Source organism: Camelus dromedarius, chromosome 20 (assembly GCF_036321535.1).
Source record: "Camelus dromedarius isolate mCamDro1 chromosome 20, mCamDro1.pat, whole genome shotgun sequence".
NCBI classification, from domain to species: Eukaryota; Metazoa; Chordata; class Mammalia; order Artiodactyla; family Camelidae; genus Camelus; species Camelus dromedarius.
The window spans coordinates 7,029,105-7,046,489 of record NC_087455.1 but is presented as its reverse complement, the minus strand read 5'-3'; the positions used below and the strand labels follow the sequence as shown (position 1 = coordinate 7,046,489).

Here is a 17,385-nt window from a genome sequence, read left to right as displayed (position 1 = left end):
TGGCCCTTCTATGCCTGCCTTTCCTTTTATTTCAGACCCTCACACAGATCCTCACACAGAAAAGCACTTACTGTGAATGTAGAAATAAGGATGAGCCTGCCTGCTTCTCCTGCATCTAAAGCAGGGCTCCTTAACCTGGGGTCCTTGGGACCAGAGATCCACGGGTTAACGCAGGGGCCGTGTGCTTGGATGCGGCGAGGGCATGCATCTTTGTTCTTATTAACCTCTAATTGCAGCTTAGCATTTCGTCCTATCTAAACATGGGCCACAAACCCTAATCTCACCAGCTGACGTCACGTATAGTTTTCTTATCACCATTGCGGCAGTTACCTCGAGACGCTGTTATGCTGTCATGCTCAGCGCTACCTTGAAGTTATACTGAAACCTGCCCCTGCACTACTATTTAACGTATGAATAAAGAAGCACGTGCTATATGTCACATAGTTGTACCGTTTGGATAATTATTGTAAATGATCTCTTTCGCAGTATTATGTGTTGTATTTTATGCATTTAACACTCTTCCCGCCTCCCTTCCTGCTGTGCGAGGCACATGTGATCACCCTGCTCACCCTTCCCTGCCGTCAGCTCCTCCTCCGTATCCCAAACCTCTCCCTCAGATATCAGGGTCAGTGAGCTCGCAGATCCCCTCGCTCCCTTGCAGCATGGTGATGCAGACTGCAGAAGTCTTTACAGCCAATCACACACTCTAACCAACTCCTCAAGGTAAGCAAAAGAAAACCAAAAAAATGAAGCGGTGTGATAGCTAGGCGGCGGGTCTTAAGTGTGGGCTGCAGTTAGCAACTTGCTTCAAAAGGAGTCTGGAAAAGCAGAAAAAGTAACTTGACAATGGAGACACCTGGCAAACACTACCTCAGCCAGGGGCTCAAGGTCAACCGTATCCTTAAAAAACCACGTCGACCCATCACACTGATAGCACAAGGCAATAAGAATGACACTGAGCCTCTGTGGTCTTCATGCCGAAAACTCAGAACCCCAATTGAACCGTGAGAAAAACATCCACACAAACCTCAGAGGAGGGCCATTCTACAAAACGCCTCCCCAGGGCTTCTCAAACCTGCCAAGGTCGTCAAAAGCAAGGAACATCTGAGAAACTGTTCTAGACCATAGGAAGCTAAGGAGCCAGGAGACCAAATATAACACGGTACGTGGATGGGATCCTGGGGCAGAAAAAGGACAACGGGGAAAAACCAGTGAAATCCCAAGAAAGTATGGAGCTTAGTCAATGGTAATGCAGCAATGCTGACTTCTTAGTTGTGACCAATGTGCCACAGAAACATGATGCCAATAATAATAGGGGAAACTAGGTGTAAGGTATACGGAAACTCTCTGTACTATCTTTGCTATTGTTTTGTAAATTTTAAACTAATCTTAAAGAAAGACAGGAAGTTATACTGAAACCTATTGTGTTTACATTTTTTTTTTTAAGTACAAAAGCAGAAAGCATGGCTGTGGTTGTCAACCGGTGGACTTTCCACATGCTTTTCTATAATGGAAATAAAATACAAAAAAAGATATTTTCTTCTAAATTATAGGCTGAAAAGCCTTGTCCCTTCGTCACTGTATTATTCAGCTACCGAGCACTTGAAACGGAACTGGTCTGAATTGAGATGCGCTGTGATGTGAAATATGTACTGGATTTTTTAGTAGGAAGATGAAAAGAATGCAAAATAACAATAATTATCATACTGATTCTATGTTGAAATGGTAATATTTTGGATATGCTGGGTTAAATGTATGATAAAAATTAGTCCCACGTGTTTCTTTCCACCTTTATTGATGTGGCTACTTCAAAACTGAGAGCTGCATCTGTGGTTCGCAGTACATTTTTGTCGGACAGCGATGCTCTAAAGCAAAGAATTCCAAAGGTGAGGGGCTTGTGGCAGGAGGCCCCCCCGGCAAGGTAGGACCCATCCCAGTGGACCATCTCTCAGGTAGAGGAAAAAGACACAAACCACTGCAAAGTTACAAATTTATTGGTCTGGAAATAAATACAAATATCTCATTAAGAAACTCCTCTGGAAAGACTTGTACACAATGGATTCTTGTTCTGATTCAGCCACTCCTGTCTCCCAGGTGGTAGGTGGCAGGTAAACTGAGTCAAGACCCCTCGAGGTACCTAGAAGGCTTGACTACATCCTCCCAGTGACCACTAGACCCCAGCGGCTGATTCACAATGTTCCATTCTCTCAACTCAAACTTCCTATAAGGAGATCCATGGTTAGCCAAAATGAAAATCAAAAGGCAGAGTAGTACAGGAACTTGACAGCAACGCTGACGTTGCCCAGAAATGTCAGTGGTGCCACCCCATCCAGCGGAAGGTTAGAGGGGCCAGGAAGAGGGAAAGGCAGGAGAGGGAAGGAAATCCCATGGACTCCACATCCCAGAGTCCTTACATCTTCCAGGCCACTGCTCCCCATGCGAATCCCCACCCCACCAAGAGCAAACAGTTCTATCTGAAGATCCGGGAAGGTCACTAAGTCAGAAACGTTTGGCCGTCAAGTTCAGACTCAACCCCGGTTGCCAAAGATTGGAAGCTGGATTTAACTCAATTGGACATGATTTCTGGGAACCAGATGGGATCAAGCGAAATCACGACTGCTTTGGATTCCATCACAACCACAAGGAATCCTTTACATCTAATCACCAAAACGCCACCCACCCCGATGCCCCTGCCCCCGCTGCACAGAGCTGCATCCCCGCCAGGCACAGCTGTTTGCAATCTTTCCCTCCACGTCAAGGAAAGCAACTGCGAATCTCAGTGATCTTCCCCATGAATGAAAGAATCACTCATTCATGTTTTGGGGGTGGGATGTAGGGGCCGTGGAGGAGGCAGGCAGGCAGCAGAGCCAAAGCCTTAAACCACGATGCCAAACGTCTGCCAAGACCATTTCTTTGAAAAACTGGGAGATGTGGTTGCCTGCTTTTATTGTCCTTAAAAAAAAAAAAAGCCAGAAAAACAGGCTTGTAGGTTTCAACAATAAAAAATGTATATATGCACAAATGTTAAAAATCTATTTCTTCAAGTGAACTACGTAGGTTTGCTTTTCCAAACTCTCTCGGGCCTCCGCACAAATCCCACCTCACTCCCCCACTTCCTGTTTGGCCTGGTTAAATGAGCTTCCCGCAGTTCGCTGCTCTCCCCCTCCCCAAATCAGAAAAGGGGTTGGTTTCCAGAAACTGAGTCTGTTTCATCTTTCCTTGGAGAGGAGACAGGAAGTAGGTGGGCTGGGCTTCCAATCAAATGTCCCTTCGAACCAGGATGCTCAGGTCAGTCTAAGCTTGGATTTACGAAGTGTTTACTGCTGCGTTTCTTGTTTTTGGCAGTTTGGCGTCTCGGAGGGAAGGTAAGAGAGTGGCCACTAGGCACCTCGTTAGTGGAAACAGAACAATGAGATGCTTCTTTCCCTCTGGTCCAGCCCATCCCTCCCTCGGCCAAAAGGGTACCCTCCACAAACCCAATCTAACTTTGTTGTCACCAGAGCTCACTTGTCCAAAATAAGCTTTGGATTAATACCGAGTTACGTGCGGTCGGCAGGCAGGGGTGGGGAGGGGCCGGAGGAGGGACAGCTACAGCGACTGATCCCAGAGTCCAGGGGGCGGCCATCCCCGCAGTGCAGGCCGCCTAGCAGGACACTTCTGTGGAGTTGGGCCCGGCGCTGTTCCCAGTGCCGCCCGAGTTGGGGATGATGTCCAGGCGGGTACCCTCGCTGGTGTGGGAGCGGCTGCGGGTGCCCTCGCTGGTGTGGGAGCGGCTGCGGGCGCCCTCCAGGGATGTGACGCTGGAGCCTGAGGCCGTACGGGACCTCATCAAGCGGGTCATGCTGGCCGAGGGCACTGGGGAGAGGAGAGAGAGGCCGGTGAGGGACGGGAGAACACTGGAGGCACCTGCACGCCGGCAATGGTGGCTGCTGCATGCCCGACCTGGCCGGACACATTTGTTCCTGTCCATCCTCGTGGTGATCCAGCTGTCGGGCTCCCCATCACTTCTGTATCCACTCCCAGAGGTGGAGAGCGAGGTGCAGATGGGGTAAGGACTTTCTGCAACCCCACAGCGGCTGGAACCCACAGCTGGGTCTGAATCCCAGCTCTGTTACTTGCTTAATAGCTGTGTGACTTTGGGAGTGTCCCTCTGGCCCCACCTGTAAAATGAGAATCCTAACACTGACCCCCTGGTGTCAGCACCCGAATGTGTGCCCACCACCCAGTACGGTCAGCAGTCCTAGAGCATGGAGGATGTTAAGGGTCAGCCAGGCTAATCCCTGCAGATCACAGGCCAGAAACCCCGGCCACACAGAAGTGTCAGCTGTCACCTCTTCCCTTGAGAAGCCTGTGAGCTCCCAGGAATGCTCCATGGCATTGTCCAGTCCAAAGGACTTCAAATGCCCTTGAACACAGCAGGTGGCTAGTAAGGTGGAATAAAGAGAAAAATCCCCCCCAACTGTCCTGGGTTGAATAGCATCTCCACCCTCCCCCCCAAACTCATGTCCACTGGAACCACAGACTGTAACCTTATTTGGAAATAGGGTCTTTGCTGACCTATTTAGTTAAGATGAGGTCATCCTGGGTTAGGGTGGGCACCAATGCAATGGCTGGTTTCCTCATAAGAAGAGGAGACAGACACACACCCAGAAGAAGCCAGGTGAAGACAGGGCAGAGACCAGAGTGACGCAGCTACAAGCCAAGGAACACCAAGGGCTGTCGGCAACCACAGAAGCTGGGGTGAGGCAAGGAAGGATTTTTCTAGAACCTCCAGAGGTGTATGCCCCTGCCTACACCTTGATTTAGCCTTGAGAACTGTAGTTCTGTGAGAGAATACATTTCCGCTGTTTTAAGCCACTCAGTTGGTGGGGATTTGTTACGGCGGCCACAGGAAGCTACTGCACCACCCAGGTGAAGCATCACTGCCAAGGCCATGTTGAAAAACGGACGTCACGCAATGAGGCAGCTACATGGAAGCGTTACATTATTTGCTCAGTGAGCATATGTGTCGGCTTTCTTCAGCAGACACCCACAAACAGAATTAATTCTTGCCGTATGGACTCCCTTTCTTAAAGAGCTAGTTATTAGATGTAGAAAAAATCGGGATCGAGTCCACCTCTGTTGCTCAGATATTTTTTCTGAGCCCCTATTTCTTGAGCCCCGATCTGGTGTCTAACCGACCTTGCAGGGTGACTACAGCATGCTGTCGCAGATGCTAAGGGCTCCACCACGGGGAGCAGGCATTCAGTAAACGGCCACTCTCCTTGTCTTTGGTTGATGCCTGAAGGACAACAGCTCTGCCTGTTGTCTTTCCTACAACCTGCAGGACTCTGCTGATGGGGGGAAAAATACAAGGCCTGCCTTCCACCTCCTTTCTCCCCAGAATGCACTTTCAAAGCAGAAATCCAAGCCCAGGGCAGGTCCAAGACAAACGAATCACAATTCATGCCTGCCAGGTGAACGATGGCTTTCTCTGGTTACCACCTTCGCCCACACACTTCCCCAGAGAGAAAGAGGCTTGAAAGGCAGGAGCCCCACAGGCAGAAGTTTCCTGTTGGAAGAGGGCAGTTTGGGACACGGATCTTGCCCAAAGCATGTAAATCAGGCTTACAGGCTCTCAGCCGCACTAGAAGTCAAACGCCTGAGGCCAATCTTAAGACTGCGGTCAGTTTACTAAACATAACATGACTATTTTAAACGAGCAAACACTTGGAAGTCTCAGAGAAAACAAAAATGGAAGTGGTTAGATGTTCAGACTTCCTACTTAAGATGGGCACATGAATTATAACTCCAGGCAGGAGGCAGAAAGAGCCAAAGGAACCACATCAGGGCCAGAACCGTGGCCGACACCACCGTGTAGCAGCGGCGGCTGCCGCCCAACAGGGCGCTTAAACTGGGTGTTGTCTGTCCTGGTCATGGGACTGCAGCTCTGAAAAGGGCTGCATGTGTCTATGAATAAACTATAACCATAACGGAAGAGGCTTCAAGTTCTCTAATAGTGCTTCTTTTTATCTTTCAATTCCCAGTCTAATGATTTAGCAAAGACATGCCCTGTCTTGAATATAAAGCTACTTTATCACCCACCTACTCAGAGCTTCACAGTTTCCAAAGAACTTTCACACATCCCCACTCTGCTCCTTGCTTAATATCTCAAAGTTTCAGTTTCATCATTTGTAAAATGAGGTTAAGAGTCTCTCATAGGATTATTGTGAAGATTAAATGAGCAAAACACAAAGGATTTATTAATCTTTCACCATTACCACCATCATCACCGCCATCACTGCCACCACCATCATCACCGCCATCACCGCCACCACCATCATCACCATCATCACCATCATCACCACCACCACCACCATCATCACCAGCACCACCACCATCATCACCACTACGAGGGGAAATCTCTTAGAAAGCATGTAATCAAAATTAAAAAGATTTTCGTGGTTTCACTGTTTGTTGCCTTCTTGGTGTTTAAAAGGACAGTCCTCACCTAAACCTTACAACAATTCCCTGGTGTGAAACAGCTTCTGCTCAGCCATGGAGGGAGAAGGAGCCACTATGCTGTGAGGAGATACCGGAACCTCTGCACTGCTGCCCACCCTTCATGCACCTAAACCCTTCTTCCCTGACCTGCTCAATTTGCAAAAAGCTGAAGCTGGCCAAGGTGAGACAGAATACTCATCCGAACCTGGTTCCAATCCCCATACCTGCCCCTCGACCCACCGCCTGCTGGGAAAGGCCGTACTCACTGTAGCCCATGCCCTGCACGAAGTACTTGAAGGCCTCGGCAAGCTTGGCTGGCTGCAAGAAAGAAAAGGGAACACGCAGTCAGTCACTGCAGGTCCAGACCACGCGTGGCCACGTGGAGCTGTGCCCGAGGTCACCTTCATTAAAGAGCTTGGCCCAAGACAGAAAGCCATCATGGGTTGATAGGACCAAGAAAAAAAGTAAAGAAAGACTATGGGATAATTCTGGAGACCAAAATTAGCTTTGGCCAGGAAGAAAAGGTTCAAATTCATTTCATAGCTGGGGGACCTTACCCAAGTTACAGGACCAGTCTGAGTAACAGGTCCACAAAGTGTCATCAAATGTCATAGTGAGGTGGGGGGTGAGCAGGCAGTGAAGGAAAAGGGGTCACAGGCCCCAGAGGCCCAGGCCCTCCACCTGGGGAGTGGGGACAGGTGTGACTCACCTGAGAGATCTGTGGGAGGCCGCCGCAATCTGCCATCTGGGAGAGAGAAAAGGTGGTTAACGTCAAATGCCTTGGCGGGGAGATCCCAGCTCCATGGACCAGCTCCCCATGGGCATGCACTCTGCCCACTGCCCTGCCCCGGCCAGGCCCTGTTGAGGGGGCGTGGCCATATTACAGGAGGGAAACGCCCACCCCACCTAGCAAGGCTGCTCTGATTACTGTCTGTCTTGGCATTAAACTCAGTCTTCTCGGCAACTGATACTTGCAGCTTATGATAGACCAGGCGCTGTGATAGGCCCTGTAGATGGTTTCAATCCATTCCCCAAGAATGCTGGAAGGTTCTTATTTTAGAGGCAGAAACTGGGCCAGGGAGAACTTGAGGAATTTGTGAAGTTCTGTCCAGGGTCTCTCTGGCCAGAGAACATTCACTGCATGAGGCCCTGTATACACCATCTGTTCAAAGACCCCTTAGAAGAAAACTGCTAGATTCAAGGCTACAGGTCTGATGGGGTTGGCCACCCTTGGTAAATGCTGCAACTTCCGAAGTTCCTACTAAATCACCAAACCCAAAGCCATTACTGCTTAAAGCCATTCCAGGCAGGTGTGAATATCAAAGCCCAGGGCCCCGGAGCACTTGGGCAGCAGGGTGTGGATGGGGTGAGGATGAAGGAAAAGAACTGGGAGGTCTTGGTAAGGGTGGGTGAGGCTGTGGCCATCCTACAGCCCAGTCTCAAGACTAAATCCCAGAGGCCAGCCTCAAGGTCAGCTAACCTGGGGCAGTCCTCAGCCCCACGAGAATGCAGAGACAAGATACTGGAATTGAACTCCGGGGGCCCATTCAGCAGGGCTGGGGGTGCAGGGGGGAGAGTCTGTTTAGAATCAGGCCCCGCCCACACGATTCCTGTCCATCTCTTTCAGAGTGCTGTAGCCAGCAGCCCATAAACTCCTGGGGTCCCAGAAGAGGGATCCCCTCATCTCTATAGCCTTAGATTATCAGTCAGCGAGCACTCAATAGATGTTTGTAAACAGATACATTAAATACTCATGTCTGTGGTTTCTGACCACCAGCTTCACCTTAATCAGGCACAATGCAAGTTAGCAGAAAACTCAAGGGTTTCTAAGAACAAATGCAAATCCCCATCAATTTCCCTGTACCTTGAGGAGAGTGGTCTTCGTCGGGTCCAGCTTAGAGTTGCACTCCACCTGCACAAGGAGAACGAGAAGAAATTTGCTAATTTTCTACCTGGTGCCAAAGTCATAACCTTTCCCCACTCCTGCCACTATCATCGGAAACTCCAATGTTCCTACGGGCACAGAAGAAAGAATGTAGGCTTTGAGATCAAATATAAGTGGCTTTAAATTCCAGCCCCGCCATTACTAGCTGGGTGACCTTGGACTAGTTACTTAACTTCTCTGAGCCTTGATTTCCTCATTAATGAAATAGGGATAATCTCTTTTTCAAAGTGTGGTGATGAAGATTAGCTAAAATGTAAAAGATGCTCCAGAAATAGTTGCTAAATGAATGGCCTTGTTTAACCAGCTGCTGCCAGTGATTCTATGGATTCAACATCCTCAGTCCCAACAGTTATTCTTCATATGAAATCACATCCACCAAGATGGTTTCTTTCTTCAGTTTGTCAATGGCCCTCTTAAAAGTACATCCAGAAGTGAGTAAAATACCCATATATAACCTGTGATGTTCAACATGCCTACAGTAGAACTGTCACCTCCCCTAATGTGAACAATATATCTTTATTGATGCATCCTATGATTGTGTCCAGTGGGTTAGATTACAAGAAATTCATGTTTCATTAAGACACTCCAGGTCTTTACTAAATGAACTTTTGCAGACCCTGCTCTAGCCCACTGCACAAGACATGTCACCACTCTAGGACTCTGCTCAATAGCCCCCAAGTCTCCCATGTCCCCAGCTATGGCAATATTGGAAAGATGGAGGCCTTGTTTTGCCCCCACAATATCACAGGTGGGAATTAAGGGGTGAAATGAGCCAGAAAGTCTTTCCTAAGCCCTGCTCCCCAGGTGCCTCTCTGCCCTGCCAGATGATCAGGCACCAAGCAGGTCTGAAAGCTCCACCTGATTCCCAAATGGTCTCCTCGCCAGGAAGTCAAGTGGCAACACGCCCATATAAACAAGCCAATGGGAGGCAGATGGGCAGGTGAGGGGGCCTGGGAGAGGAGATAAAGGGCCCACTGCCAAGAAACTAGGGCTGGCAGTCACCAGGGAAAGAAGCTGGCAGCTGGGGACTCTGCCCAAAGGCTAATATGGCATCGAGAAGATGTCACCTGTCCTGATGAGAGCAGAGTTGGGAAGCAGGGTGAACAGGGAGACTTCCTACAAAGTCAGCAAGATTTGGACTGTTGCATTTAGCCCAGAAGCCAGTGGGTGATTTCTACATACCACAGCGTCCACAGCAGGAGAACTGTCCCCAACCACCAACAAAGCAGGACACCTGGGGGCAGGGAGAGAAGAGGGAGTTAACGCAATGTTCACTGAAAGATTCTCACACTCCTGGGCCTGCCAGGCTGGGATCAGAATGCTAAAAAAAATTTATTTTGTTTTCCCCAGTACCATTTGCTTTTTTTTACTTCCTTTTTTTCTCTTTCCTCTGCTATGTTCTTAGGATAAAATGGCTTAAGTAGTCATTTACACCTTAGTATAAATTATGGCCAGAGAATTTCTGCTCCCTGGTGTTTTATTTTCAAGAACTCTCTCCTCAAAGAAGGATGAGTAGGACTTCACCAGCAATCAAGATCAGAGACAAAAAGGACATGCCTGACAAAGGACATGGCATGTGCCAAGATCAGGTGTTAAACATTACAGTTCAATTAAGGAACGGAAAAAAAAAAATCCAGTTGATGTATCCCTGACTGTCTTTTCCTTCTAGCTTTCTATAGCACTTTACGGTGGGTCCTGTGTCTTACTCATCTCCAAGTTCAATGAAGCAAAGCCATAGAGTAGGTGCTTCATGAATTCTGTCTCATGTGGTTAGCATTCCTTGTCTGAGATCCGAGTCACCCCTCTGGATCCTGGGGGCATCCTACAAACCAAACTCCTATATGAGGAGATGAACGAGGCTGTGCCTAATTCCTGGGCGGAATCCATCCAGTTCTCACTGACTGCGCTGTCCTAGGGCAAGGGGGGCAGTCCTGCCAAACTCAGAGCCAAGGTGCTGCCGGCATCTGTGAGCCAGGCTAAAGGGACAGGGCGGGAGGGAAGGAAGAGCACTCACTGCAGGGTGACTGTGTGGGCTCCGGGCATCGGCCGCTCAATCTCCAGGTCCCGCCGGCTATGGACAAGCGACAAACAAATGCATCAGCAGAGCCTCCCCTGGAGGAAGGCCCCTCCCACCGAGCCAATCCCAGGAGGTCCTGCCATTGGCCGTTCTGGCAGACACCCACATCCAGCCTCTTAGGGTCCATACAAGTGGTTTCAGGGAGAGCAGGACTCACGCATTTCCGGTGGAGCCGCTTCACTGTCCCCAAAGTGTGTGTGTGTGTGTATGTTTCTTTTTATTGGAGTAGAAATCACACCTTCATCTACAGAGGATCCGTACCTCCCGTCCCGTTGTCACCACCTCCCACATGGTCTCCAGCCTCTACTCTTAGTCTCAGTCTCACTCTCGCCTCCAACTCTGAGTCCTCTATTTAGTAAACAAGACCATCTTTTTAGAACTCAGACCGGATCCTTTCACTTCCTCATTTTAAATCCTCCTACAGTTCCCCACTGTCCTGTAAGGCCCAGTGTGGCCCCCAGCACTCTTACCTGGAGATGTACCCCAGCCTCTCACTGCCTGGCAGCTCTCATCGTGAGATACCCTTTCCCGGCTCACAGCCTGGAGCCAGACCAGCTGGATTCAAATCACCTTCCTCTGCTCCCTAGCTGTGTGACCTTGGGCAGAATGCTGAACCTCTCTGTGCCTTTGCTTCCTCAGCAGGAAACAATGGTGACAGCACCCTAGTCATAGGGTGTTTCAGAGGAATCAGTCCATTCCTGCAGTATGTGGGGCCGTGGGGGTTGCTGCTGGTCTCCTCTGGGTGCCCACTGCCAGGACGAAAGCCCACCCACTCCAGTTCTCATTTAGTGCTGGCTGAATAAGCAAACAGCTCAGCCTCTGTCTTCAGTTACACCCTGGGGATGTCACCAGTCCCTCCTGCACTGAGAGGCGGGGAGGAGAGGAAGAGGGAACAGACTCCAGCGCCCTTCATGAAGTCAGGTGATTAACATGTGGGGAGACAGAGCCCAGGAGGCTCCTCCCTGTCCTCTGTGGGAGCACAGCGGGCGGAGTTCACTGGGCACTCCAGGTCCTCATCCCTCGCCTCCCAGCAGCCTCCCTGGATTCCCCCCCGCCCTCCCCCAGCGCCCTGCAGCTCTCCCTCTCAGCTTTCCTCACATCTGGCCTCTCCTGAGAGTCAGCCACAGCACAGGCATTTCCTGGAAACCCTCTGAGGTGTGACTGTGTCCCACTCAAGCCTGCACCCCTGGTGGGCTGGAGTGGAAGTTCAGCTCCTTGCAAAATTCTGGGAGGCAACTTACTTCCCCGGGGTCCTTACCGGGCACTCCTGTTCTGGTCATCTATTTCCTCAGGGGCTGCATTTTCTACTAATTTTGTCATCCCCCCTCTCTTGCCCCATGTTCGCTCCAGGCCTACAGAAGGAGCCGGACGTGTGGCCCCCGCGTGGCCCCGCAGCGTCCCGGTACCTGTTGTAGGCGTTGATGAACAGGTGCAGGTTGCCGGGGTTCATGTCGTTCACGATGTGCTGGCGGTAGGTGTGGACCACCTCCACGTTATTCTGCATCTCCTCCTGCGTGGAGAGAGGGGGAAAGGTCATTGTGGGGACTGTGTCCCCGGGCCAGTCTCTACCCTCACCATTCTTCAGGTGATTCAGAGACAACAGACTAATGCCTTCTCCACGAGCCTGCTCTGGAGCCTAAGGGCACCTCTGGGAAAGCGGAAACCGCTGCCCAGGTGCAGACTGATGTCTGGGTATCAGCCAGGAGCAGAAGGAACGCAGATCTGGAGAGACAAGCCCGCCCTGCTGGGCTCAGACTTCAGGCATCTTAATGTGAGGTCAGTCAGATCGGGAGCTTGGCTCCATCACTGCCCCTTTACTGGGCAAGTACTTCACCTCCCTGAGCCTCTGTTCCCTTAAAAAAAAAAAAAAAAAAAAAGACTGTGGATGATATTACCCACCTCACCAACGGTGGGATTTAATAGCGTTTGAGCACTCTGGAAAGCCCACTGTAAACCGTAAAAAATTGATGCAACTGTTAGCAATTATTATGCTTTTAATGGGAAGAGTTGAAAAGAAGTCCATGTTTGAAAAACAAAACCAATTCATGCAATGGGAAATTTCTAGAAAAAAGGGCGATCTTGAATCCCATGAGGGCCAACGAGACCCATGCAGAAGGCCAGCCTCAGCCTTCCCTCTCGCTGGCTCCTTCCAGAATGTGATTTGGGACACAGACAAGTTATTGGGGTGCTCTGTTTCTCATCTGTGCAACATCAGAGGCTGTAGGTTTCACAGAATGGCCTGATGTGATCCAGGCCAAGAAGAGCAGGAGTGGGAGGGAGCTAAGGGGGCCCAGGGTCAGCCCTGAGCTGTGTCAAAAGAGTCCACGATCCTTGAAGCAACAGAGACTAAACAGCTATTCAAAAAAAAAAAAAAATCAGGAAAAAAATAGTCCGAGGAATCGTGCTGGGGTTACAGATCACTGAAACACAACCGCAGAAACTGAGAGGCACCAACAGATACCCTGAGTAATGTGGGGTACAGTCAGGCCAGACTCACCCTGTGCCTGACACCCCTCTTCCAAGAAAATACAGACAGACATCGGTTCTGATCTTTCCCATATTCCTATCAGGTTCAGATTAGACACTCAGAGTGGAGAAAATATGCTGCAGACTGTGAAATGAAGCATACGAAAGGAAGGAGGACTAGTGGACTGAAAGGCCACCCTAAAAGGTATGCCCACATCAAATTCCTGGACCCCTGAAGTGTTTACTTATTTGGAAAAAAGGTCTTTGCAGACGTAATTTAGAATCCAGAGACGAGGTCATCCTGAATCATCCTGGTGAATCCTAAACCCAACGACAAGCGTCCTTGTAAGAGACAGGCAGAAAGAGATTTGAAACAAAGATGGAGGCAGTGATGAGCATGAGTGGGACAAGCCAAGGGGCGCTGCAGCTACCAGAAGTCGGAAGAAGCACGGAAGGAGGACCCTCCCCTAGAGCTGCTGGGGGGAGTGTGGCCCAGCCAGCACATGATTTCAGACCTGGGAAAGAACATATTTCTGTTGTTTTAAGCCACCCAGCTGGCCTTGCTTTGTTACAGCATCCACAGGAAACTAATACAGAGACCAAATATGGTGGGCACAGTTCATCAACTCCAGCGGAACATCTGTTTCCCTGGGAATCATACAATCACATGCCAGATGGCCCCACTCTTCTCAGGAGCAAACCGTGGTGTGTGGACTACACACAGTAAACAGAGCAAGACACTTCGAGCTGGGCAGCTGAGGGGTACTTCAGACCCTAGAGTTGCAGGAGAGCCCCCAGCACATCCTCCAGCCCAGCAGGAGGCGCAAAGCCAGGGCGAGGGGCCACGCTGGCCGGCTGCCAGGGCAGGGCCACACACCACTTGCAGGCTGCACAGGGCTTGGCTTGGCCCGTCCTCTGTGGGGCACCTGCGGGATAATCCATCTGAGAGCCAGGCGCCGGCAGAAGCACAGATGGCCAGCATCCTGCATAACTTACAGGAACCACAATGGAACCAGAGTCATGGGTTCCAATCCCAGCCTTCTCTCCCTGGCTGTGAGACTCACACTTGTCCCTCAACCTCTCTGGCCTCAGTCTCCTTAGCCACAACGTCAAATAAAAACTATTTCTCACATGGCTCATAGAGTTCTTAGGACCAAGCCTGACACACAGCAAACTCCGTGGATATGTTTGCCGTAGGTGTGATGTGTCAGAGTGCAGAACTGGAAATAATCCAAGTGTCCATCAACAGGTGAATGTAGAGGTGAACTGCAGTACATCCATCCCACAGAACATCACTCAGCACTAAAAAGGGATGAACTCCTCATATACCCCAAACAAAGACAGATCACAAAATAATTATCTGAATGAAAGAAACCAGATTAAAAAAACCCCAGCGCATACTGTATGATGCTGTTTACGTAAACACCAATGAATCAACAGTGACTGAAGGCAGAGGAGGGAGAGAAGGCTTGCCCCGCAGCACAGGGGAAGACCTGGGGGTGATGGTATGTTGTTCATTATCTGGGTTATTGGTGTCCATGTATGTCAAAATGTATCAGATTTTCTACTTTCACTATGTGCAGTGTATCGTGCATCAATAAAGCTGTCAAAAGAGACCTCTATTACAGGGAGAGGGAGAGAGAAGGAATGACTTGACGATCGTGGATGAATGATGACGCAGGATTTGGGGAGGGTCAAATGGGGCACCCCCTTGCCGCGTCTGGTTCGTGTCTGAGCCCTGCGTGCCAGGCAGCACATGACTGCTCGATGTCAACAACAGAAGGCCAGGCCATGCTGCTCACCTTTCCGAAGAAGTGGGATATCACCATGTCTGGAAGGGCTTGGGTCCATCCGGAGATCTGAGGGGACAGAGGCAGGCGGGATTAGAAAGCGGGTGTTTGCAGTCATGACCCCACTGCCCTGGGCTGTAGCAGCAGTGCTGGGCGCCCCAGCACCCAGGTCTGAGGACACCCCCTTGACGGGGATGCCGTTACCTGGTAGACCTGGGGCTGCGGGAGGCAGGGCCTGGCCCTCCATCAGTTTCTTACTCTCAGAGCCCCGTGCACAGGAGATGCACGGAAATGTGTGTGAACAAAGGCCCCACGTGCTCCCAGCTTTCGCCATGCCACAGCTCACCAAGTCCTCAGCAAGGGGACCCGTCTGTTGCCTGTAAACACACACTGAGCTCTCCCGGCCTATGTGACAAGAGCTGCTTACTTCGAATTATTCTTTCTGTGTCCTCCTCGAGATGGTCCCTTTCAAGCCAGTTTTCTCTCGGAATATACTGAAGTCACTAAAGATACTGGCGACCTTCTCTTCTCTACCTCTCCCCCCGAATAATGCTCGGTATACAGCAGGAACTCTGCAAATGCTCGGCATACAGCAGGAGCTCCATAAATGTGTGTTGACCAACTTCAGTCTCAGGCAGGGACTGGTAGGGGAGAGAAGCTCTAGATGCAGGGCTCCTAGGCTGACCCGACTGCCACCTCCGAGCTGTGTGGCCCTGGAAGAGCTGTGTGGCAGAGCTGCTGGACCTGAGACCTATCATCTGTAACCAGGGTGCCAGGAATTTCAGAGTCGCAAGGCCAAGGTGAAGGTCACACAAGGTAACTACACATGTCCCAGGGTCTGACCCCAGTGCCTGACACACACTAGACCCCTGAGAGAGGCCTTTTCCTACCAGGGCTGGGGTTGAAAAGAAAGGATACGATGTAGATACCAAAGCCCCACAAACAGTCCTCAGGCTCCATGGTAGCCAGTGGTCAGCACCCCAGGCCCCCACATTTGGCTCAGAAGCCAACTGGCCAACTGCAACACCATTCCCTTTACTGGAAAATAATATAAAAAACAGGGAGTGTGTTCTGCCCCTGAATATCAGGCCAGCAGGAGGAAAGGGCTCCCGCGCATTCTGGCGGGGTGCTCCAGGAAGAAATGCAGTATCAGAGTGGCCGGGATGGGGTGGGGGGAGGAGCACGACTCCTGCGAACCCCTTGTCCCCAGCAGCCACCCCAAGCTTGGGAAAAACACTTTCAAAATGAGAAGCCAGAATCACCCCCAGCTTGAAAGTCTTTGTCCTGTTTCCATTGGAATGGTTTCTCCTCTCCTTGGCAAAGACTAGGGACTTTATGAAAAAAAAATCATTTTTAAAAGATAAACAAGGAACCCGAGGACACCAGCCAGAGCAGAGCTTCCTGAGACAGCTCGGGCCGCCTTTCCAGGCAGGGGTGTGTCCTACTCGCTCTGCGCTCCCAGACCTGCGCTGCTGAGGTCAAAGCGGGCATTCGATGCCTGCTGGAGAGACGGGGCAGGCAATGAGTCCAGCTCGGAGGTGATGTCATGGAGCACAGAGTCCAAGGAAACTGCATTCACCCCCAGTTCTCCCACTGTCTGGCCTTGTGCCACCCTGGATCCCTGGATTCCTAATCCCTGCAACTCTCAGTTTTCCTCCTCTGTAAAATGGGTATAACAATCTCCACCTCCTACAGTGACCGTGAGTATTGAATGAAGTCACACACACATAGCCACAGAGAGCACAAAGGGAAACTGATCAACGTCAGTACATATTAGTTATTATTGTCTTAAAACTAAGTGGCATAGAGTCAGTGCCTAATACATATTTCTTTTTCAGTAGTAATATGTAGGTAACCGGGGTGAGAGGCATCTGTCTTGTTCATCTTTTTATTCTCAGCATCATGATCTAAGCCCAGCATATGCTAAGTCCCTGGTAAATACCTCTTAACCCAGGCTGTGCTGATCAAAGCGGGCTGGGGACCCAAGTCCCACTGGTATTGCCGGCTTGGGCAAGGATGTCCTATTGGAAACTGAATGGCACACGGCTGAGGTCACTTTCACTATTCAAAGCCAAGCAGAGCCAAGCAATCTGCTTTCTTTGCTGGGGGTGATGGAAGGGTAGGGCTTGGAGAGGTCTCTTGACTGTGTCCTCCAGGAAGGGTGGGGCACACCTGTCCCTCTGCAGGCTGGGACAATCCCTGCCCAATCCAAGCCCCCAGCCTCACCTTGGAGGCGGCCCAGTCCATCCAGCCTTCCGCACAAGGGTTCACGTTGATGAGGACGAGGCCTTCCACCATCTCAGGGTTGTTCAGCTGCAATTCAAGATACAGAATGAGAGAGACAACCCTGCCATCTGAGATACTGCAAACTTTAAAAGTCAAACCGAAGATTGAGAAAAGCACCAGAAGAGAGCCCCTGTGGTCCCCAGAGCAGGCCGCTGCTTTCAGCGCCCCGGCCCTGCCGGGTGAGGCTCCCACTTAGCAGACACTACACTGTCCCTAGGGAAATGGGAAGAGAACATCGTAGAAGTAGAGCATGTGCGTTTGGCAGACTTGTGGGACAAGTCACTTCACTCCACTGTCCCTCAGCTTCCCCAGCTGTGAACTGGGTGTGCCATACCATT

At 50.5% G+C, this 17,385-nt stretch overlaps 1 protein-coding gene across 1 annotated transcript in view; it reads right to left on the bottom strand.

The window, feature by feature from the left end:
- Positions 1-1,976: 1,976 nt before the first annotated feature.
- The window catches only part of NDRG1 (N-myc downstream regulated 1), a 48,538-nt gene continuing 33,129 nt past the window's right edge, over positions 1,977-17,385 (bottom strand). Inside the window, exons 8-16 of the mRNA XM_010988803.3 lie at positions 16,988-17,074; positions 14,774-14,830; positions 11,912-12,015; positions 10,443-10,499; positions 9,611-9,662; positions 8,348-8,395; positions 7,193-7,228; positions 6,750-6,801; positions 1,977-3,855 (exon numbers count right to left, since the gene is read on the bottom strand). Coding sequence (XP_010987105.1) covers positions 3,644-3,855; positions 6,750-6,801; positions 7,193-7,228; positions 8,348-8,395; positions 9,611-9,662; positions 10,443-10,499; positions 11,912-12,015; positions 14,774-14,830; positions 16,988-17,074 — 705 coding nt within the window. The 3' untranslated portion in view covers positions 1,977-3,643. The remainder of the gene's footprint in view (positions 3,856-6,749; positions 6,802-7,192; positions 7,229-8,347; positions 8,396-9,610; positions 9,663-10,442; positions 10,500-11,911; positions 12,016-14,773; positions 14,831-16,987; positions 17,075-17,385) is intronic.